Source organism: Oncorhynchus kisutch, linkage group LG28, assembly GCF_002021735.2.
Source record: "Oncorhynchus kisutch isolate 150728-3 linkage group LG28, Okis_V2, whole genome shotgun sequence".
Classification (NCBI taxonomy): Eukaryota; Metazoa; Chordata; class Actinopteri; order Salmoniformes; family Salmonidae; genus Oncorhynchus; species Oncorhynchus kisutch.
The window spans coordinates 42080303-42103515 of record NC_034201.2 but is presented as its reverse complement, the minus strand read 5'-3'; the positions used below and the strand labels follow the sequence as shown (position 1 = coordinate 42103515).

Below are 23213 nucleotides of genomic sequence, written 5' to 3'. Positions count from 1 at the left end.
AGCCCACATCCCCACCCAACAGCCACAGCCCACATCCCCACCCAACAGCTACAGCCCACATCCCCACCCAACAGCCACAGCCCACATCCCCACCCAACAGCTACAGCCCACATCCCCACCCAACAGCCACAGCCCACATCCCCACCCAACAGCCACAGCCCAGGCTCTAATGTCCAGGGTGATACAGCAGCAGCCTCTCAGACTACCAGTCTCCATATTCTCCCAGACTACTGCCTGCCCACATCCCCACCCAACAGCCACTACCTCTGGTGGTAAGCCTGGAGAACGCAAGCGTGAAGCCAGACACTCTGGCAGCAACCTTGAAGAAGCTCTTAAACCCAGGAAAATCAGCAATCAACAGGCATACTACAATTCTACCAGTGTGATTCCCTCTACAATCATGCCATCCAGCTCCAGATGTCTCTAACCTGGTTTACCCAGACATGTATCCTCCATCTCCCATGCCACATCCGGTGGGCCTCTTCCCCACCCCTCGCTTCCCATTTGCTCCGCCCAACTTCATGTCTGGACCCCAGTTTTATCCACCAGGGTAAGCAATGCATGCTGTTTCATGTTGAATACCAATTAAGTACTACAGTATGTAAGTATGCTGTTTCATGTTTTATAATTGTGCAGGTTAGTGGTGAAAATGTATCTATGGTCTTTTGAAACACCATCATCCCGAGATTTTTTTTTTCTCCATATTATACCCTTTCCCACACTCCCACACTCCCATACTCCTACCCAGGTCTCCAACCCCATGAGTTCTCAAACCCCATGATTAATCCTATGTCTAATCCGGACTATCCCTATGAGGACAACTACCATCAGCATGAGTCCACGTTCTCCCTTCCCAACAGAGACTAACCATTTCGGGGGGGGGGGGGGGGGCAGGGGGCACAGAGATGTCAAGGTCAAGGGTAGACCCCCACTACCTCTGAGCTCCTGGTTTAGGTCCCACCACTGGATGTGCATGACCTGGAGAACGTCTTCACCAATTCTGCGCCAGAGAACCCTGCCAGTGTCTAAGAGGTCCAAGTCACCAACGACGAGGACGGGGAAGAAGTACGCGTGATGAGAATTCTCTAGGGTCAAACCGAAGTGACATCCTTTAGTAAAATCCATGATAGAGACGATTTGTTGATTCAGTGAATCAGTACTTTGTGTTGTATATAAACACCCAAAAAAGTGTTGATCTAAAAAATATATTAATAGTTACTGTTATTCTGAAGTCCTTTGTTTTTTAAATATGAATACTGTTTTATGAGATCGATACTGCTACATATTGCAGTATTTTTAAGGTGTTTGATAGGAAGTCTATTTTTTGTATGTCTTTTTTGTTCTACAAATACCTAGTTTATAAGGAGAAGGGGGTGCTTTGCAGGTTTTATGCAGACTGAAAGTCCAGGCATAGACATAGGTACTACTGGCCTATTCAGAGTACTGTGCTCTTTGTATAGAAATCAGATACAAATGCCAATGAATCAATAATACATGCGGAGTGGCCATTTTTACACAAGTACTGCAAATACTGTACATCCAACGTTGTTAATAACTTGCATGTAACTATGGAATTATGTATTTTTCTTAGTAAATGTAAATTAGGTTGTGGTACAGTTGCCTCTCTGGCCATCTGTTTTGAAATGGTTATCCATCAATAGTTAGAAAAGTCCTAACTGAACAAAGACATCACAGTTGGCTGGACGGAGAGCCCCCTGGGCAGACGATGGCGACTATTTTGTCATCCAATCAGATTTTCTAAACGACGGTCGTATAGTGTGATCGATGGGCCATTTGGCCAATGTTGTGTAAAAGTTTGTGTGCGGAGGCGTTTCCAGGAAGAGTCGTTTCATTTTTCTGTAATGGCGGACCACGGAGACGGTGAAAGTATTGTGTTTAACGACAACAGGTGAGGTGATCGCGAATAAAGCCAAGTGAATCATATTTTTCCAGAAGTACTGTTTTCTACGGTTGTTAGCTAGTTTGACGTGAATGTGAACGTGTCCTCACAATGTCTGATTTGTTACATGCGCTGCAGACTAGTAGCGTATTCAGTGTGGCCACGCTAGCAGCTAACATCATTAGCTAGACTCCCTCCCGACTCGTGGATTTACCTAAACTATGATGCTATTTAGCTAGCTGCGCGTCTATTTAAATTGCATAACATTAGCAGCCTAGCCAGTTATCGTAACTAACGTTACATTAGGTAGCTAACTAACTAGTGTACACATTCGCTAGCTACCCCCACTGTGTTGATGTGCGTATTACCAGTACACATTTGCTAGCTACGGTTAGTGTGGGTAGTAGCAGTTTATGTAGGTAGCTAGCTAAAGTTAGTCAGTGAGACTGTCAAATTGAACTAACTTAGGATCATAACTTGATTGCATCGTTTGATCCCAACAAGTAATGTATAGCTAGTTAGACTGTAACACAGTTTAGCTAGCTAACGTTAGCCTGATAACAACGAATCATGATTTTGTGGGGGGTCACTAACGTTATCCTGTGTTACAAACAATCAGCTGGGAAAGGGGAAGATCGCAACGAGTAGATATAGCAACTCGATGTTGCGTAGTTCGATCGTTATTTTGATTTGGTTCATGAGTCAGGTCCATTTGTTTTGTTTCTAGGATGGCGCAGCAGCAGACGCTGCGTTTCCGCGGCCCTGCTCCTCCTCCAACCCCAGTGATGCGTGGTCCACCCCCACTGCTCAGACCCCCACCTCCCCCCTTCGGTATGATGAGAGGGCCTCCACCACGAGGGCCACTGTTTGGGCGTCCGCCGTTTGACCCCAGCATGCCACCCATACCCCCACCAGGAGGCATGCCCCCACCACTCGGACCCCCTCACCTACAGGTAGACCAGTCAGAGATGAAAGGAATAATTTCTGCCACTGGATGCATCCATCTTTTCTATAGAATGTGACTGTTACACATTTAGTTTGTCAGAGGTATGGATGCATTGAGAGCCTGAAAATCTTAGACTGCATTGCAAGTATTAAAGGCTTGATTTTTGTATTTCAGAGACCTCCTTTTATGCCCCCGCCGATGGGCAGCATGCCCCCGCCCCCAGGGATGCTATTTCCCCCTGGGATGCCCCCAGTCCCTGCTGCTGGAGCTCATACTCTGCCCCCTACTGATGAGATCTGGGTGGAGAACAAGACATCTGAGGGAAAGGTAGAGAATGGCCTCTTTACCTAAAGGAAAGATTGACCCATTTGAATGTTGTTTTTGTGCATCTCTGAGTGATTTCATGTTGATGTGTATTGGAGCTATTGCCGTTCAAGCAAGCAGCAATACAGCCGGTATGTCTAGTTTTACATCCCGGCTGTATTTCTGCCTGCTTGAACGGCCAATAGATCATCACTTAGAGATGCACAGACACTATATAACATTCACAATGGGTTAATTTTTCCTTTAATTGAGATGTTATGGTAGTTCTCTATTTGAACCTATCTGAATGAATATTTTCTTGTTTCCCCCAGGCGTACTACTACAACGCCAGGACTCGAGAGTCAGCCTGGAGCAAACCTGAAGGGGTAAAGGTGATCCAGCAGTCAGAACTCAACCCTATGATGGTGACCCCGGCTGGAACAGGAGCCTCCTCCAATAGCAGCACTGCAGCCAGCACTACAGCTGCCACACCCTCTCCAGTGTCCACACAGGCACCTTCCCAGTCTCATACCATGAGTACCAGCCCAGACACCAACACCACCTCTTCTTTGTCCCAGACCATCACTAGTGAGTACAGCTCTGGGAAAGGGAAATCTGGATCTTGTTTTAGTTCTCTGGACAGGTGTGATGGTTAGAATTCCTCTTAGTATGACAGAAGAAGACTGATTTAGTGAAGATCACAAAGTTGGAAATGAGTAGTTTTCTGCTTGTCGATTGTTAGTTTTACTGTATGTCCAGACTGTGATGTAACACTCTGCTGGTCTTTGTCCAGCTTCTGCTGCTACAGATCTGCAGCCTGTGGCCTCCGTCCCCTCGAGTGTGGGAGTGACCCCGATGGCGGTGGTCAGTGTAACCACAGTGCCATCCTCAGTGACACCAGTCCAGACTATGTCCCTGTTGCCCCAAAGTCTCCCGACTGGCCTGCCCCACCACACCATGTCCCAGCCTCACACCACAGCCACTATCCCAGGCTTCCCCCCAGGGGTCATGCACCCCTTCAGGGTGCCTCTACCAGGCATGCATATCCCACTGCCCGGTAAGACATGGTCTGCTCTCTCCTCATCCCAAACCTCTCTACCTCCCTTAACATTAGACACTCCACCCCTTTCCATACTGTCATTAGTCATCTCTTCATTTGTTTGTCATCTTAACGTTAGGCCTTATTTTTATTCCTGTACATTTCATATTTTAGTCATTTTAGCAGACACTCTTATCCAGAGCGACTTACAGTAGTGAGTGCATTCAGTTTTAATAATTAAAAGTAATAGATTAAACTGATAATTGTGGAGGTAGAATGGTTTCGGTCATGGTTGGAGAGAGAAATAAGCAAATCAGAACTTGTATTTGTATTATTATTATTATTATTTTTCTTAACTTATTCCACACAACTCCACATTCAGCTCATTGACATTTTGTTTGTTCATGCACTGTAGTTATTGGAGAAACAAGTCACTTTTAGTCCTGTAGATGGCAGCATTGCCCATGTTCAGAAAAGGGTCAGCTAGTTGTCTGGAGAAAATTCAAATGCCTTTGAGACAATGTCCTATGAAGAAATAGGGCGTTTTTGTTGACTCACTTAGCAATTTTTTATTAATTTAAAGGTGAAATATACAGAGAACCCTCCCGCCATTTCCTGGTGGCTAAAATTCTAATAGTTTGCCCAATTTCGGTTTGTGACAAAACAAGCAATGTATATTTCAGAGAGTCAATGTACCATCTAAACTGCTGTGAAATGTCTTTTCAACAACCCAAAATATTGTATTTTCAACTGTTTGAAACTGGTGTGCAAAAACCACACTTAAGAACGGGAAGTGTAGAAATAACACACACAGAACAGATCTACTGCTTTGACTTGCTTTCAATGAGAATTTTAGATCTATATCTCATATTTCTATGTGAATTTGGTTGGGTCATCCAAAAAGTTACACATTGCAGCTTTAAATGTTTTGTTTAAAAATATATATATATATTTAATTTTAATTCAATACTCTGCACATCTACAAAACCTAATCAGCACTTTATTCATCCATCTGGTTGTTACCAGGAAGATAATGCTACCTGTTATCGAAGTGATCGTGGTTGTGGGCCTAGTTTTAATGTGTTGTTGAAATCTGTGTGATCTGCTCTGGCAGCTTGCACCTCTCTCCTCATGTGTCCAATACAATGCTTGCTTGTCCGTTCTTGCAGGTGTAGCAATGATGCAGATAGTAGGCGGTCCCTATATAAAGACAGTCTCCCCCAACCATAACGGTAATTCTTTCTAACATCTCTAGTCAGTATTCTGTTAGATGGCATGTTAGAGATTTGTTGTGAAAATTATGCGTATAATTTTTGGGCTCTTTTGGCATCGGCAACAATGTGGAGTATTACTGTTGATTTTTTATTTATTTATTTATTCAACATTAGTGAGTTAGACATATTTTAGGACTTTCTGTCTTGTGTTAAATGCTTTTTTTTTTTAAAGAGGTGATTTGGGAAGGAGGCATTTTGGTATAGTGTTGATCAACCAATAGCTGTTTGGACAAAACCGCAATGTGGACTTGTGTCAGTACTGTCTCCGTTGTACTGTTTTTAGCTAGGTTACTTTTAGCAGGGCTTGATTTTTGAGTGGTAATTTAGTCACTGGTATATAGGTCCTTGTTTTGACAGGCAACACACCTATTTTAGGTTAGGTTATTTTCCCTTTAGTACAGGAAATTCACATTTTTATTAATGTTGTATGGTCATTTGATAATCATTTTCTTCTTGTGGCATGCCTTGGTGTGTTTTTGGTGTGTTTTTGTAAACATCTCAGTGGCTCAGTTTTTGATGTTACCTGTGTACTCATGGCTAAGCAGAGAAGGCCCTATATTTACAATTTGAAATATAGTGTTGGAACTAAGACCTTTTTTATATTTCAGGGGAATTCTTATGGCCTCTAAACTACATGCAGTGCATTCGGAAAGTATTCAGACCCCTTTACTTTTCCAAATGTTGTTTCATTACAGACTTATTCTAAAATGTATACAAAAAATAATACTTCCTCAATCTACACACAATACCCCATAATGACAAAGCAAAAACAGGTTTTCTGAAAATGTAGCAAGAAAGAAAAAGGATAGCACATTTACACATTATATTACACATCACGCTACAAGCCTGTCACACCTGTATTTGGGAAGTTTCTCCCATTCTTCTCTGCAGATCCTCTCAAGCTCTGTCAGGTTGGATGGGAAGCGTTGTGGCACAGCTATTTTCAGGTGTCTCCAGAGATGTTAAATCGGGCTCAAGTCTGGGCTCTGGCTGGGCCCCTCAAGGACATTCAGAGACTAGTCCCGAAGCCAATCCTGTGTTGCCTTAGCTGTGTGCTTAGGGTCGTTGTCCTGTTGGAAGATGAACCTTCGCCCCAATCTGAGGTCTGGAGCAGGTTTTCATCAAGGATCTCACTACTTTGCTCCGTTGATCTTACCCTCACGCCTGACTCGTCTCCCAGTCCTTGCCTCTGAAAAACATCCCCACAACATGATGCTGCCACCCACACTTCACAGTAGGGATGCTGCCAGGTTTCTTCCAGACGTGACGCTTGGCATTCAGGCCAAAGAGTTCATTCTTGGTTTCATCAGACCAGAGAATCTTGTTTCTCATGGTCCGAGTGTATTTAGGTGCCTTTTGGCAAACTCCAATTGGGCTGTCGTGCCTTTTATGGAGGAGTGGCTTCCGTCTGGCCGCTCTACCACAAAGGCCTGATTGGTGCAGTGCTGCAGAGATGGTTGTCCTTCTGGAAGATTCTCCCATCTCCACAGAGGAACTCTAGAACTCTGTCAGAGTGACCATCGGGTTCTTGGGGACCTCCCTGACCAAGGCCCTTCTTCCATTTAAGAATGATGGAGGCCACTGTTCTTGGGGATCTTCAATACTGAAGAAATGTTTTGGTACCCTTCCCCAGGTCTGTGCCATGACACAGTCCTGTCTCGGAGGTCTACGGACAATTCCTTCGACCTCGTGGCTTGTTTCTTTGCTCTGACATGCACTGTCAGCTGTGGGACGTTATATAGACGTGTGTGCCTTTCCAAATCATGTCCAATCAATTGCATTTACCACAGGTGGACTCCAAGTTGTAGAAACATCTCAAGGATGATCAATGGAAACAGGATGCACCTGAGATCCATTTCAAGTCTCATAACAGGGTCTGAATACTTGTAGATACTTGTAATATGTAAATAACGTAATTTGCAAACATTTCTTAATCTTTTCTTTTATATGGAATTGTGTGTAGATTGCAAACTATATGTATATTTAATACATTTTGGAATAAGACTGTAACGTAACAAAATGTGGAAAAAGTCAAGGGGTCAGTAGAATGGCTTTATCAGACAGGAGTGTGTCTTAAGAACTATTCTGTGTGTTTTTGACCTTCCACAGGTATGCTGCCTGGCATGGGCCCTCCTCTTGTTCCCATGATGCACCACCCTCAGTTGGCCCTGGCGGCCCCCGCCTTGTCAGGCCTCCAGTTCCCAGAGTGGTCTGAGTACAAAACGGCCGACGGGAAGACCTACTACTACAACAACCGCACACTGGAGTCCACCTGGGACAAACCCCAGGAACTGCGGGAGAAAGGTTGGTCTACTTAAATCTTTGGATTTCTCCAACCAGCTAGCATTCATGCTCCACTGGTTAAGTGAGATTTTAGATGTTATATCTAATGTGTGAATTTTTCCTCCTGTAGAGAAAGAGGCAGAGAAGGCCAAAGAGAGACAGCAGGCCCTGGAGGAGGAGGCTATGGAGATGGAGGATGAACAACCTAAAATAGAGCTCCCCAAGGAGGTGAAGGAGGTGAGAGGAGAACTGGAGCCATCTACTAGTCACATCATTCTGGCCTTGATCATTTCCAACGGTGTATTATTGTCATCTACCTTAATAAAAGTTGTATTCCTGTCATTGAGCAGGTGAAGGAGGAGGAGATGACTGAAGAGGAGAAAGCAGCACAGAAAGCTAAGCCCGTGGCCACTAACCCAATACCTGGCACTCCCTGGTATGTAACAGAAAGCCCGTGGCCACTAACCTAATACCTGGCACTCCCTGGTATGTAACAGAAAGCCCGTGGCCACTAACCCAATACCTGGCACCCCCTGGTATGTAACATAAAGCCAGTGGCCACTAACCCAATACCTGGCAGTCCCTGGTATGTAACAGAAAGCCCGTGGCCACTAACCCAATACCTGGCACCCCCTGGTATGTAACAGAAAGCCCGTGGCCACTAACCCAATACCTGGCACTCCCTGGTATGTAACAGAAAGCCCGTGGCCACTAACCCAATACCTGGCACTCCCTGGTATGTAACAGAAAGCCCGTGGCCACTAACCCAATACCTGGCACTCCCTGGTATGTAACAGAAAGCCCGTGGCCACTAACCCAATACCTGGCACTCCCTGGTATGTAACATAAAGCCGGTGGCCACTAACCCAATACCTGGCACTCCCTGGTATGTAACAGAAAGCCCGTGGCCACTAACCCAATACCTGGCACTCCCTGGTATGTAACAGAAAGCCCGTGGCCACTAACCCAATACCTGGCACTCCTTGGTATGTAACAGAAAGCCAGTGGCCACTAACCCAATACCTGGCACTCCCTGGTATGTAACAGAAAGCCCGTGGCCACTAACCCAATACCTGGCCCTCCCTGGTATGTAACAGAAAGCCAGTGGCCACTAACCCAATACCTGGCACTCCCTGGTATGTAACAGAAGGCCCGTGGCCACTAACCCAATACCTGGCACTCCCTGGTATGTAACAGAAAGCGCCACTAACCCGATACCTGGCACTCCCTGGTATGTAACAGAAAGCCCGTGGTCACTAACCCAATACCTGGCACCCCATGGTATGTAACAGAAAGCCCGTGGTCACTAACCCAATACCTGGCACCCCCTGGTATGTAACAGAAAGCCCGTGGTCACTAACCCAATACCTGGCACCCCCTGGTATGTAACAGAAAGCCCGTGGTCACTAACCCAATACCTGGCATGTGCCACTGATGGTAACAGAGCTATGTGCTGTTGTCTGGAGGCTGAACTTGCATCAGTCACACGCCCTGGTGCCCTATTGAACTTGTGTGTGTTTAGGTGTATTGTGTGGACCGGTGACGAGCGGGTGTTCTACTACAACCCCACCACGCGTCTCTCCATGTGGGACCGGCCAGAGGAGCTGGTGGGACGGGCCGACGTTGACAAGAACATCCAGGAACCACCTCATAAGAGAGGCTTGGAGGACGCCACCAGGAAGCTGGGTACGACCACACACAGGCACACTCATCCTGCCTCTGTAGGTGTTCATGACAATGGCCTCATCACTTCTCTCCCTCAGGAATCAGCAAAGAGGAGCTGGAGCAGGCAGCAGAGGAAGCTCTCGAAGATGAGCCTGTGAAGGCCAAGAAGAGGAAGTAAGTCCCCAGTCCTCTCCACCTAAGGGCCCAGCACACTTCTACTAGGGGCCAGTAACAGCATGACGAGGCACTCAGTCATTCTTCATTGTCTGAACAGATTAAACAGCATGTACAAATTGAAATCAACCCATGATGTACTCTGGATAAAAAATATCTAAATTCTTAGTTTAAGGTTTAATTAGGGTGTTTGGTCGTAAACCCTAAATTGCTTGATTTTTGTATTTTCCTCTGGGGGTGGAGGGACTAACTCTGTGGGAGGTAGTTTTTAACCCAGCTTGTACTGACTTAGTAAAGCCTATGATGTCTTCACTGGTTCTGTTGAAGTGGTCAATCGATGGTCACTGTCCAGGTTACCCAATCAGTCACTGTTTCCCCATCAGTGCCCTCCAAGCCTGCCTCTCCCGCTACCCTAAACACTGGTCCCGTTGCACAAGAGACTATTTTTCAGGGAAAAGGCCTGTAGAACACATGGTGATGCCAACATGGGCCTCCAAGGTAACCACCTTGCTTGACCTCCTTCTTCTAGAACTACTGCTTTAGGAACCCCAATGAGCAAATGAAGACGTTCCCCGCCCCGTCTCGACATAGCTATATGTGATAATGGAACACTGAATACAAATCCAAGACCGTGAATATCAGTGGTCAGGTATTTGACAAATCCTCCCCCTCTCAATCTTTAAAAGCTGTAGGACCTGTGCAACACCCAACTTGTATCATTTGGAGTCCACTCATTTGGTAGAGATGGCTGATAATTGATCAGTCAAGTATAGCAGAACACCTGGGTAGAGAACATAGAAGAACATACTGTATCATTTCCCCAATTGAAGAAGTAAAGTTGCACCCCAGGCCAGCCCCCCCCCCCCCCCCCCCTGGTCTATCACTAACCCTCCCCTGTGCCTTGGTCTTGACGTGTTCCCTCTGCTTGCAGGAAGGAGGAAGTGATGAAAGAGGCGGACTCTGAGAAAGAGGCAGCCATGGAGGCAGAGCTGAAGGCGGCCCGAGAGCGGGCCATCGTGCCCCTGGAGAAGCGCATGACACAGTTCAGGGACATGCTGCTGAAGAGAGGGGTAAAACACTTCAATCCAACGCAATACTGTAACGTTAGACACATTAATCTGAATGGAAGCCCACCAAGGTACACTCTTAAGTTAATTCTCCTTGTCTTTGGTGTTTAATTTCTGTTCTTCCTGCCTCTATCCCTGACTTCTATCTTATGCCCAGTTGATTGACAAGTACATTTCTGCTTATGTTTTGGTAATAGTTCAAAAAGTACATTCATAAAAGTTAGTTAAACATGTTATGTACATATCTATAATAGTGTTGAATTGTAATGATAGACTAAGAATTTAACATTTCACTATTCTTTGTAGGGAAGAAATGATTTGATATCTATTTATTGTACATAATGGTGACTTTCTTTGAAAATGACATGCACATGCTGTACTGGATCAGTGTTCGGTTTTTCCAATACATTCATCAGATCTGTATGTCTTCAGGACTACCCTGCCAATGGCGGGGTCGTCCTTTACCAACATTCATCAGATCTATATGTCTCCAGGACTACCCTGCCAATGGCGGGGTCGTCCTTTACAAACTAGCATGCAGAGTAGATAATAGCTTGATGTCATTATGTTGTCATCTCCTCTAATTTGGGATCAGATTTCAGAGTAGATAATGTCATTGTGTTGTCATCTCCTCTAATCTGGGATCAGATTTCATGTGTTCAGCTTCCTGTTTCTGTATTACATTAATTATGTATCAACTTCTTTATCCTAGAAACAGTTGTTCAGAACCAAAACAGGCATATTGCAACTCTGATGCCATCCAAAGCAGAGTTTTAAAACATTAAATGGATCGTAAAATGTATTAAACTTCCCCAGCAGGGGAGTTATTGTTGCTGCTGTCTGCAGCCTTTTCCAACAGCACCACCAGGCGTGATGCAGGCCTTTATGGCACATTGCTCTGATGTCACTGTATTGTTCCTTTGGGTGTCACTAGTTTGAGGAGGGAAACGTGACTCATTCCTTTTAGATTTGAGGGGGATTGATTGGGCCGACGGGGGATTATTTTCCCTCGAAGGAAATCAATTTGACTGATGACTGAAAGTGTTATGTGAATGTTGTTGAAGCCCACCTTGATTGGCCTGGTCTCACGCCCTCTAAACCCCGCGCCCACAGGTCTCAGCGTTCTCTACGTGGGAGAAAGAGCTGCACAAGATAGTTTTTGATCCGCGATACCTGCTGCTTAACCCCAAAGAAAGAAAGCAGGTATTGTACACTAACAGAACTCATTTATCAATTTCGATTTGATTTGTTTCCATATTCAGTCATATTATGATATGAGCTGTTTCCCCCTATGGGGGAAAGGTCAGAGCTCTACAATCAGGTAATATATGTATTTCCCAAGGGGTTATCTGCCAGTTGTGTGTTTATTTATGCTAACTGTTGTTCCATGTGTGTCTGCTGATCCTGTGCAGGTGTTTGACCAGTATGTGAAGACCCGAGCTGAGGAGGAGAGAAAAGAGAAGAAGAATAAACTGATGCAGTCTAAGGACGAGTTCAGGAAGATGATGGAGGAGGCCAAGCTCACAGCCAGGTCAGACCTCATTACAAACACTAGTTAATACAGTACCAGCCAGGTCAGACCTCACTACAAACACTAGTCAATACGGTACCAGCCAGGTCAGACCTCACTACAAACACTAGTCAATACGGTACCAGGTACCAGCCAGGTCAGACCTCACTACAAACACTAGTTAATACGGTACCAGCCAGGTCAGACCTCACTACAAACACTAGTCAATACGGTACCAGCCAGGTCAGACCTCACTACAAACACTAGTCAATACGGTACCAGGTACCAGCCAGGTCAGACCTCACTACAAACACTAGTCAATACGGTACCAGCCAGGTCAGACCTCACTACAAACACTAGTCAATACGGTACCAGCCAGGTCAGACCTCATTACAAACACTAGTTAATACGGTACCAGGTACCAGCCAGGTCAGACCTCACTACAAACACTAGTTAATACGGTACCAGATACCAGCCAGGTCAGACCTCACTACAAACACTAGTTAATACGGTACCAGATACCAGCCAGGTCAGACCTCACTACAAACACTAGTTAATACGGTACCAGGTACCAGCCAGGTCAGACCTCACTACAAACACTAGTTAATACGGTACCAGGTACCAGCCAGGTCAGACCTCACTATAAACACTAGTTAATACGGTACCAGCCAGGTCAGACCTCACTACAAACACTAGTTAATACGGTACCAGCCAGGTCAGACCTCACTACAAACACTAGTCAATACGGTACCAGCCAGGTCAGACCTCAATACAAACACTAGTTAATACGGTACCAGGTACCAGCCAGGTCAGACCTCACTATAAACACTAGTTAATACGGTACCAGCCAGGTCAGACCTCACTATAACCACTAGTTAATACGGTACCAGTCAGGTCAGACCTCACTACAAACACTAGTCAATACGGTACCAGGTACCAGCCAGGTCAGACCTCAATACAAACACTAGTCAATACGGTACCAGGTACCAGCCAGGTCAGACCTCACTATAAACACTAGTTAATACGGTACCAGCCAGGTCAGACCTCACTATAAACACTAGTTAATACGGTACCAGCCAGGTCGGACCTCACTATAAACACTAGTTAATACGGTACCAGCCAGGTCAGACCTCACTATAAACACTAGTTAATACGGTACCAGGTACCAGCCAGGTCAGACCTCACTACAAACACTAGTTAATACGGTACCAGCCAGGTGGTTTAGTCAATACGGTACCAGCCAGGTCAGACCTCAATATAAACACTAGTTAATACGGTACCAGCCAGGTCAGACCTCACTATAAACACTAGTTAATACGGTACCAGCCAGGTCAGACCTCACTACAAACACTAGTTAATACGGTACCAGGTACCAGCCAGGTCAGACCTCACTACAAACACTAGTTAATACGGTACCAGCCAGGTCGGACCTCACTATAAACACTAGTTAATACGGTACCAGCCAGGTCAGACCTCACTATAAACACTAGTTAATACGGTACCAGCCAGGTCAGACCTCACTATAAACACTAGTTAATACGGTACCAGGTACCAGCCAGGTCAGACCTCACTACAAACACTAGTTAATACGGTACCAGCCAGGTCAGACCTCAATATAAACACTAGTTAATACGGTACCAGCCAGGTCAGACCTCACTATAAACACTAGTTAATACGGTACCAGCCAGGTCAGACCTCACTACAAACACTAGTTAATACGGTACCAGGTACCAGCCAGGTCAGACCTCACTACAAACACTAGTTAATACGGTACCAGCCAGGTCGGACCTCACTATAAACACTAGTTAATACGGTACCAGCCAGGTCAGACCTCACTATAAACACTAGTTAATACGGTACCAGCCAGGTCAGACCTCACTATAAACACTAGTTAATACGGTACCAGGTACCAGCCAGGTCAGACCTCACTATAAACACTAGTTAATATGGTACCAGGTACCAACCAGGTCAGACCTCACTATAAACACTAGTTAATACGGTACCAGCCAGGTCAGACCTCACTATAAACACTAGTTAATACGGTACCAGGTACCAGCCAGGTCAGACCTCACTACAAACACTAGTTAATACGGTACCAGCCAGGTGGTTTAGTCAATACGGTACCAGCCAGGTCAGACCTCACTATAAACACTAGTTAATACGGTACCAGCCAGGTCAGACCTCACTATAAACACTAGTTAATACGGTACCAGCCAGGTCAGACCTCACTACAAACACTAGTTAATACGGTACCAGGTACCAGCCAGGTCAGACCTCACTACAAACACTAGTTAATACGGTACCAGCCAGGTGGTTTAGTCAATACGGTACCAGCCAGGTCAGACCTCACTACAAACACTAGTTAATACGGTACCAGCCAGGTGGTTTAGTCAATACGGTACCAGCCAGGTCAGACCTCACTATAAACACTAGTTAATACGGTACCAGCCAGGTCAGACCTCACTACAAACACTAGTTGATACGGTACCAGGTACCAGCCAGGTCAGACCTCACTACAAACACTAGTTGATACGGTACCAGGTACCAGCCAGGTCAGACCTCACTACAAACACTAGTTAATACGGTACCAGCCAGGTCAGACCTCACTATAAACACTAGTTAATACAGTACCAGCCAGGTCAGACCTCACTACAAACACTAGTTAATACGGTACCAGCCAGGTGGCTTAGTTAATACGGTACCAGCCAGGTGGTTTAGTCAATACGGTACCAGCCAGGTGGTTTAGTCAATACGGTACCAGCCAGGTGGTTTAGTCAATACGGTACCAGCCAGGTGGTTTAGTCAATACGGTACCAGCCAGGTGGTTTAGTCAATACGGTACCAGCCAGGTGGTTTAGTTAATACGGTACCAGCCAGGTGGTTTAGTTAATACGGTACCAGCCAGGTGGCTTAGTTAATACGGTACCAGCCAGGTGGTTTAGTTAATACGGTACCAGCCAGGTGGTTTAGTCAATACGGTACCAGCCAGGTGGTTTAGTCAATATGGTACCAGCCAGGTGGTTTAGTTAATACGGTACCAGCCAGGTGGTTTAGTTAATACGGTACCAGCCAGGTGGCTAGTGTCTCTCAGGGAACTAAGAGTTGCTGTGTTGTTTGTTTCAGGACAACGTTCAGTGAGTTTGCATCCAAGCACGCCAAGGACCCACGGTTCAAGGCCATAGAGAAGATGAAGGACCGGGAGGCCATCTTTATCGAGTTCATGACCGCTCTCAAGAAGAAAGAGAAGGAGGACTCCAAGAACAGAGGAGAGAAGGTGAGCGCTGGTCTGGAAACCTCCATGGCCACTGAAAACAGTAGCCTGAGGAAGTGATATGCTGGACAGGTAACTACATACCTGGATGGTGTGCTTAGTGAAACCTGGTGACATTTGGAGTATCTGATCGTGTGTATGTCCCTATTGTAAACCTGGTCTCTGTCCCAGGTGAAGCAGGACTTCTTTGAGTTGCTTGGCGACCACCAGCTGGACGGAGGGCAGCGCTGGAGCAAGGTGAAGGACAGGCTGGAGGGAGACCCTCGCTACAAGGCTGTGGAGAGCTCCAACACCAGAGAGGAACTCTACAAGCAGTATGTGGACAAGCAGGCCAAGGTGGGAGGAACAGGATATTACATCAGAGGCTGCCCTTCCTGATCATATACTCATTGACTCCAGCTTGTCATCTGACATTTAACCCAGCCCAATTCAGTGCCACAATCTTAGTATGTTTAGCCTCTTTGCGTGATGGGTGTCATGATGCCTGTAATGATTGCATGCCTCGGTGTATATGATAATGCTGCAGAACATGTATTTGATGGTGTGTCTCTGCTGCCAGAACATGGACTCTGATAAGGAGAAGGAGATGGAGCGAGCAGCCAGGATAGAGGCCAGTCTGAGGGAGAGGGAGCGCGAGGTGCAGAAGGCCCGCTCTGAGCAGACCAAGGAGATCGACAGAGAGCGGGAGCAGCACAAGAGGGAGGAAGCCATCCAGCACTTCAGAGCCCTCATGTCAGACATGGTGAGCTCACACCATCCGCTGAAGTTGGTTTCCCCAATAAGGCACCGACAGGACTACATTCGTAGCTGAGAACTTTTATTTATTTAGATGAAACCCGGTTTGAAACCCGGTTTGATACCCGGTTTGAAACCCGGTTTGATATGGCCACTGGAAGATCGTCTCAGCCGGGCAGATCAGAGACAAGACAGGAACCTTTGTTTTCAGATTGACCTTGTTAATGCCCAGACTTGTATTATGTGGATGAGGAACCATGTGCCAGGTCTTAATGCTTCTGGTGTGTGTTGTGATCAGGTGAGGTCGTCTGACGCGTCGTGGTCAGACACCCGCCGTAACCTGCGTAAGGACCACCGCTGGGAGTCCGCCTCTCTGTTGGAGAGAGACGAGAAGGAGAAACTGTTCAACGAACACGTTGAGGCGCTCTCCAAGAAGAAGAAGGAGAACTTCAGACAGCTACTGGACGAGACCGTCATGGTGAGAGACCACGTTTGGGCTGGGCTTACGCTCTCATTACAGGGCACATATGTACACCAACACAGCTGCATTAAATGTAAACTCACCGCAGTCCATCTGTGCATTAACGTGTCACCATAAAGGTGGTACTGTAAACCTGCATGTCATTCAGATAAGACTATTATCCTGTGACGGATGACTTGGTAGTACGTGCTTTGATTGAGTGTTCGCCACAGATCACACTGACCACCACGTGGAAGGAGGTGAAGAAGATCATAAAAGAGGATCCTCGCTGTATCAAGTTCTCCAGTAGTGACAGAGTAAGACCTTTCTCTTTTACCTTGCTGTGTTCTACTGGTTGAGTCAGCCACCCATGTACTCTGTGTTCTACTGGTTGAGCCAGCCACCCATGTACTCTGTGTTCTACTGGTTGAGTCAGTCAGCCACCCATGTACTCTGTGTTCTACTGGTTGAGTCAGCCAGCCTCCCATGTACTCTGTGTTCTACTGGTTGAGTCAGTCAGCCACCCATGTACTCTGTGTTCTACTGGTTGAGTCAGCCAGCCTCCCATGTACTGTGTTCTACTGGTTGAGTCAGCCAGCCTCCCATGTACTCTGTGTTCTACTGGTTGAGTCAGCCACCCATGTACTCTGTGTTCTACTGGTTGAGTCAGCCTCCCATGTACTCTGTGTTCTACTGGTTGAGTCAGCCAGCCTCCCATGTACTCGGTTAACACCAGGCAAAGACGCTGAGCGGTTCGTCTTCTTTTGGTTTGTAGAAAAAACAGAGGGAGTTTGAGGACTACATCAAAGACAAGTACATCACCGCCAAAGCTGACTTCAGAACGCTTCTGAAAGAGACCAAGTTCATCACGTACAGGTGAGTACAGCAACGGGCTGGATTGTGACATTCTTTCATTGGTAGCTGGGTGAATATGTATCACAGGTTGGTTCATTTTAATGGCATTTATTCTTGTGTGGATTAGGTGTACTTAAGACTGGAGTTTAAAAGAATTATTAGATCAATTGAGTCAGGAGGAGGTGCTATTGGTCCATCTGCATTGCCTCTTTACTGACCCCCCCCCCCCCCCCCATGTTGTCGTCCCCTCAGGTCGCGGAAGTTGCTCCAGGAGTCTGACCAGCACCTGAAGGATGTGGAGAAGGTTCTGCAGAATGACAAGCGTTACCTGGTGCTGGACTGTGTCCCGGATGAGAGGAGAAAACTCCTCATGTTCTACATTGAGGATCTTGACCGCCGGGGTCCCCCTCCTCCCCCCACTGCCTCGGAGCCAACACGCCGCTCCACCAAGTGACCACAGACTGCTAGAAACCCTGAGCATGAACCAGCCCTGCACCTATTCTAGTGCAGTATTAAACTGTAATGTCCTAATGCCTTGTGGTAAACCTGGAACATCCATCCCTGTATTTATTCAAGTGTCAGTAGTGCAGAGCTCTGGCTCTCCTCTCCTGCCTACAGGGCTTGATGATGTGCCACTGCTCTGACCCCTGACATCTGACCTTTGGCTCAGCTGAGGTCAAAGGGATCGGCGTAGTAGTACATCTGCAGCCACCTATGACGTTAGACAACTGTAAATGATGAACTCTGCTGTTTCTGTGACTCAAGGCATTGCAGGCCTTAGTAACTGTTTTTAGGGTGTCGTTGACGTCGACCGACTCACAGTTTGAATGTTAACGTTTCTTCTCAGTGGTTTCATTTTGATGCGTTGCTTTTTCTGTACATGTTTACTGGAATAAAGACAACTTTTCTTTTTTTAACAATGCAGTCCTGTGATATGTTAATAGTTAAATGTTTAAACTCAGGATCACTGAGCCCATAATAAAGACATGAATATTTAATGTACCTATTATTTTATTTTTATTTGACATTTTGTAAAGTTCTTTAAAAAATTGGAACAAAAAGCTTGCTACATTGTTTTAATCAATACTACCCGGTAACATCGCTTCCTCTGCATGTTTTAAAACCTTCATGAAGATAAATAAATAAATGAAACGGAAGGGGCAGGAGAGGTCAGAGGACATCAAGAGCACACCATCTCCCTAGTGTCTAGGCATGTCATCAGGGATGCAAAGGTTATGAGTTTGTAGAGCCAGTCTCTTCAGTTCATCTCCCCAATGCAAAGCTTCTAAGGAACAAAAATGTATCGTCCCTGCATTTATGTGCATAACCTTAAACTACAGCAACAACTTAAGAGGGTGAACATTTTTTTTAAATGGACAAACAAACATGTTGACAGCCATCGTTCTTCAGTGTTCTGGATGCAACAGAGGGCAACCCTAGATTTACACCATGGGTGCAAGTCTCTGAGATGGAGCGAAAGAAGAGAACTGCAAAGCTGTCAGTGTCTCTTCATAAGTTGCAGTGCGGCCAGAGATTCCCAGCCTTGCGGCCCTCTCCCAGGTGAGTGTGATCAGCCAGTCAGGGGGCGCTATGCTGGTCTGTGTTGCTCTCCATCCATCCATCCATTAGTTGACCTTGTCTTGGAATATGTAGAGGTTGTTGGTGGCGGCCACAGCGATGATGTTCTCAGAGGGGTGCCAGGCACTGTGCAGGATCTTCTTGCTGAAGTCCAGGCTGTCCACGCTGATCTCGTCCTTGCGTCTCTTGCCCCCTACACACACCTTCCTGGGCTTCAGGATGGCCCGGGGCTTGCTGTTCTCCCTCGATGCCTCCAGGGTCACGTCACGCTTGGTGTTGCGGTCAAACATACGGAAGAAGTTGTTGTACGAGCCGGTCATGATCACACTGCGGAGAGAAGGGAGGGGGACACACACATCAATCTCATTTATCTCAATGTGATTTTCTGGATTTCTTTTCCCTCATTTTGTCTGTCATAGTTGAAGTGTACCTATGCTGAAAATTACAGGCCTCTCATCTTTTTAAGTGGGAGAACTTGCACAATTGGTGGCTGACTAAATACTTTTTTGCCCCACTGTAGATGTGAACTATGAGTAGATCCAGTCCCACTGATCCTAATACAGAGGCTGTGACTGACCTGTCAGACCCGTTCCAGACACACTCAAACTTGTCGAAGATGCAGTCGTTCTCATACAGGGAGCACAGCTTACTCCTCAGGTAGTCGTGGACCTGGAAGAGAAAGTCCATTGAGATGTATTAGTTTCCAATGTATCATTTCTTTGGTGCCCAGCAAGATTGTGCAGAAATCATTGAAAACGATGTGATCTATGGCATATCAAGGTCTTGACGCTTACAGAGAAAAGTGACGAGAGAGAGAGAGTGCTATTCTCTACCTGGTAGGTCTCCAGAGGTTTGCTCTCCATGTTGAGGTCCCACACCTTGACCGTGAGGTAGTCCCGTGTCATCAGGTAGCGGCCGCTGTGGCTGAACTTCACGTCTGAGATGGACGATATGATCTCGGAGAAGAAGGAGCGGTTACTGGGGTCCTCTGGCTCCTCGAACACTGCAGGGGGAACAGACAGAGGACCAGGCCGCGTTAACATCTGTCCCAAAAACACTGGAGGAGCAACTCTCTCTGGCTTCCAGCTTCAGTTGATTGATGGATCACTTTCACACTGCACCAGATATTGTATGCCATTGGCTGGCTCTGCTAAACAACTGCTACATATGCAAAGGGTAAAAGAGAGGAATTATGAGTCTAAATAGTTGCAGAGAACCATTTCTCAGGCCAGCAGACATTTATTCCTCAGTAATAAAGTAATTAATGGTCGTATTTTTCAATGCAAACACATTAATACATCATTATTCACTTATGGGAACTGATACTCCATGTAACTTATTTACGAGTCGATCCATATCCACTGGGGCCTCTCAAACAGGCTGATAACTGCAGCTTTTAACAGGCAATAGTTGAACACACAAATACTGCGAGCTTATGGAAGATATTAAATGCAAGACATGTGCCATTGAAGAATTATAATAAGGCTGTGTGTTTGTTCCCCGAAAAAAAACCTGTCTGTCTTTGATCTGACAATGTGTTCAGCAGGGTGGAAAATGATGATTTGGGGATGGTGCCTTGACTGACCTTGAAACATCAATATCACTGTGGGTGTGTGTGTGGCTACTGGTGGGGATTTGGATGAACTCAGAGCCATGAAGGAATACAAACGGCCTCCTGTGGACTTTGATGCACCATTTAAATAGAACTAGTCCATGGAAAGATGGCAAAAACCACTGGAGGGAGAAAAAAAATTGATAAAATCCCCCTTGGCCTCATTGCGCTCCCTGTTTCCCTCCATTTCCACCTCAACAATCTTATTTTCCAATAATATCTACAGAAACAAGTCCACCTGCAGCTTAATATCGGTTCAACTAAATATAGCAAGACATTACGTTCCCGACCACGGTGCCAGCACTCAGCTGGGTCCCGTCACACAAATACTCATTAGATCACTGTGAGGCAAATGACTACGTGGAACAGTAGCAATTAACAGAAGTAGACACGGGAGGCTTCAGAGCCTACGATAGACACCGTGCTTATGCCTAGGGCTAGGAGTTTTTCTGATCATGTGACCTGACCAGTACAGGGACAACTCAGGTCCAGAGGTGTTCCTCGTCAACTAAACACTCCTGGCCCTTATAATAGAGCCTGCTGGCAATATTCAGTATATGAGTGGTTTGGGATGTGACTGACTCCTTACATTTAGAGTGGTTGTCACACAATGCTGAGGCCCTCATGTCACACAGCCGGATGGAACCCTTGCTGCTGCTGTAAACGAAGGTGTTACACTGGCTGGGTTGGAACTCTGCTGCTGTGATCACCTCCGTCAGCATCTCCATGTTAGCCGGCTTGATGTCCACGATGTCTGAGGTGTTGGGGTGAAGGAACTCCACCCACATAGAGGAGTACTGGATGTAATTCACAGCGTACAGTTTGAGACTTTAAAGTAACTATTGGACAAGAGAAGGAAAGGACCATAGCAACACATTAGAAGCAAAAAAATAAGGAAATGAAAACAATAAAACAGCTTGAGAAAAATGAAGAGCAAAAGACAACGCTGGTCCGAGTGAGGGAAATGGTTCGAGTGAGGGAAATGGTTCGAGTGAGGGAAATGGTTCGAGTGAGGGAAATGGCCCGAGTGAGGGAAATGGTCCGAGTGAGGGAAATGGTCCGAGTGAGGGAAATGGTTCGAGTGAGGGAAATGGTCCGAGTGAGGGAAATGGTTCGAGTGAGGGAAATGGTCCGAGTGAGGGAAATGGTTCGAGTGAGGGAAATGGTCCGAGTGAGGGAAATGGTGTGAGTGAGGGAAATGGTCCGAGTGAGGGAAATGGATCGAGTGAGGGAAATGGTGTGAGTGAGGGAAATGGTTCGAGTGAGGGAAATGGTTCGAGTGAGGGAAATGGTGTGAGTGAGGGAAATGGTCCGAGTGAGGGAAATGGTCCGAGTGAGGGAAATGGTTCGAGTGAGGGAAATGGTCCGAGTGAGGGAAATGGTTCGAGTGAGGGAAATGGTCCGAGTGAGGGAAATGGTTCGAGTGAGGGAAATGGTCCGAGTGAGGGAAATGGTGTGAGTGAGGGAAATGGTACGAGTGAGGGAAATGGTCTGAGTGAGGGAAATGGATCGAGTGAGGGAAATGGTGTGAGTGAGGGAAATGGTGAGAGTGAGGGAAATGGTACGAGTGAGGGAAATGGTACGAGTGAGGGAAATGGTTCAAGTGAGGGAAATGGTCCGAGTGAGGGAAATGGTCCGAGTGAGGGAAATGGTCCGAGTGAGGGAAATGGTTCGAGTGAGGGAAATGGTGTGAGTGAGGGAAATGGTCCGAGTGAGGGAAATGGATCGAGTGAGGGAAATGGTCCGAGTGAGGGAAATGGTTCGAGTGAGGGAAATGGTTCGAGTGAGGGAAATGGGTTGAGTGAGGGAAATGGTACGAGTGAGGGAAATGGTCCGAGTGAGGGAAATGGTTCGAGTGAGGGAAATGGTCCGAGTGAGGGAAATGACAGCAGGTTCCTCAGTGACAACTCAGGAGAGCCTGGTCAGCCAGCAGCACTGTGATTGATAGAGTAACGAGGCTCAGTAAATAAGAAGCTCAATATGTGCCCAGGGCCCCACAGCTCAGTCATCCAATCTGCTGTCCATAGGGCATCTCATCTGTGATCCACAGGGAACCTCAAAGTGAAAATCAATGTTGATCGATGGGGATGTGTTCCTGTTTTAAGATGACCTCGTTGGCTTCTGGGAGGGGATGCAGATGACAGACAGAAGAAAGAAATCAAATCCAGTGAGACAACCTCTTAATATGAGCTCCTTATAGCCATCAGTCTAGCAGTCTATGATTGTTGAGAGAAGGATACTGAAACTTCGGTTGGTGATCTCCAGGTTCCACAGGTTAATTCTCAGGTCATCTGTGGACATGTAGGTCTCGTAGTCACTGTTCACAGAGATGGAGTTGATGTGGTACGTGTGGGCATTGGAGAATACTCGCCTGGGAGTGGCTTCCACCATCAGGTCCATGGGCTGCAGCACTGGTACCTGGAAGAGAGACAGAGAGAGTAGGAGAGAGAGAGAGACAGAGAGAGAGACAGAGAGAGACAGAGAGAGAGACAGAGAGAGACAGAGAGAGAGAGAGAGAGAGAGAGAGTAGGAGAGAGAGAG

General features: G+C 46.4%; 2 protein-coding genes across 3 annotated transcripts in view; one reads left to right on the top strand and one right to left on the bottom strand.

The window, feature by feature from the left end:
- The first annotated feature begins 1796 nt into the window (after window positions 1–1796).
- On the top strand, window positions 1797–18399 carry LOC109872468 (transcription elongation regulator 1-like). The gene is given in 21 exon segments (XM_031807628.1): window positions 1797–1909; window positions 2628–2853; window positions 3021–3173; window positions 3482–3737; window positions 3943–4206; window positions 5358–5420; window positions 7572–7766; window positions 7876–7982; window positions 8096–8181; window positions 9268–9478; window positions 9481–9584; window positions 10516–10654; window positions 11765–11854; window positions 12064–12182; window positions 15285–15435; window positions 15604–15768; window positions 15992–16174; window positions 16466–16645; window positions 16861–16944; window positions 17403–17503; window positions 17735–18399. Coding segments are annotated over 21 exon segments (3126 nt in total). The 5' UTR covers window positions 1797–1862; the 3' UTR covers window positions 17937–18399.
- An 81-nt stretch (window positions 18400–18480) lies between these two features.
- Window positions 18481–23213, bottom strand: part of LOC109873045 (serine/threonine-protein phosphatase 2A 55 kDa regulatory subunit B beta isoform) — a 174031-nt gene continuing 169298 nt past the window's right edge. For both annotated transcript variants that reach the window (XM_031807629.1, XM_020464547.2), the window contains exons 5-9: window positions 22913–23090; window positions 21262–21426; window positions 19894–20063; window positions 19638–19729; window positions 18481–19387 (exon numbers count right to left, since the gene is read on the bottom strand). In XM_031807629.1, the coding sequence (XP_031663489.1) occupies window positions 19108–19387; window positions 19638–19729; window positions 19894–20063; window positions 21262–21426; window positions 22913–23090 (885 nt within the window). In that variant the 3' untranslated portion in view covers window positions 18481–19107. The remainder of the gene's footprint in view (window positions 19388–19637; window positions 19730–19893; window positions 20064–21261; window positions 21427–22912; window positions 23091–23213) is intronic.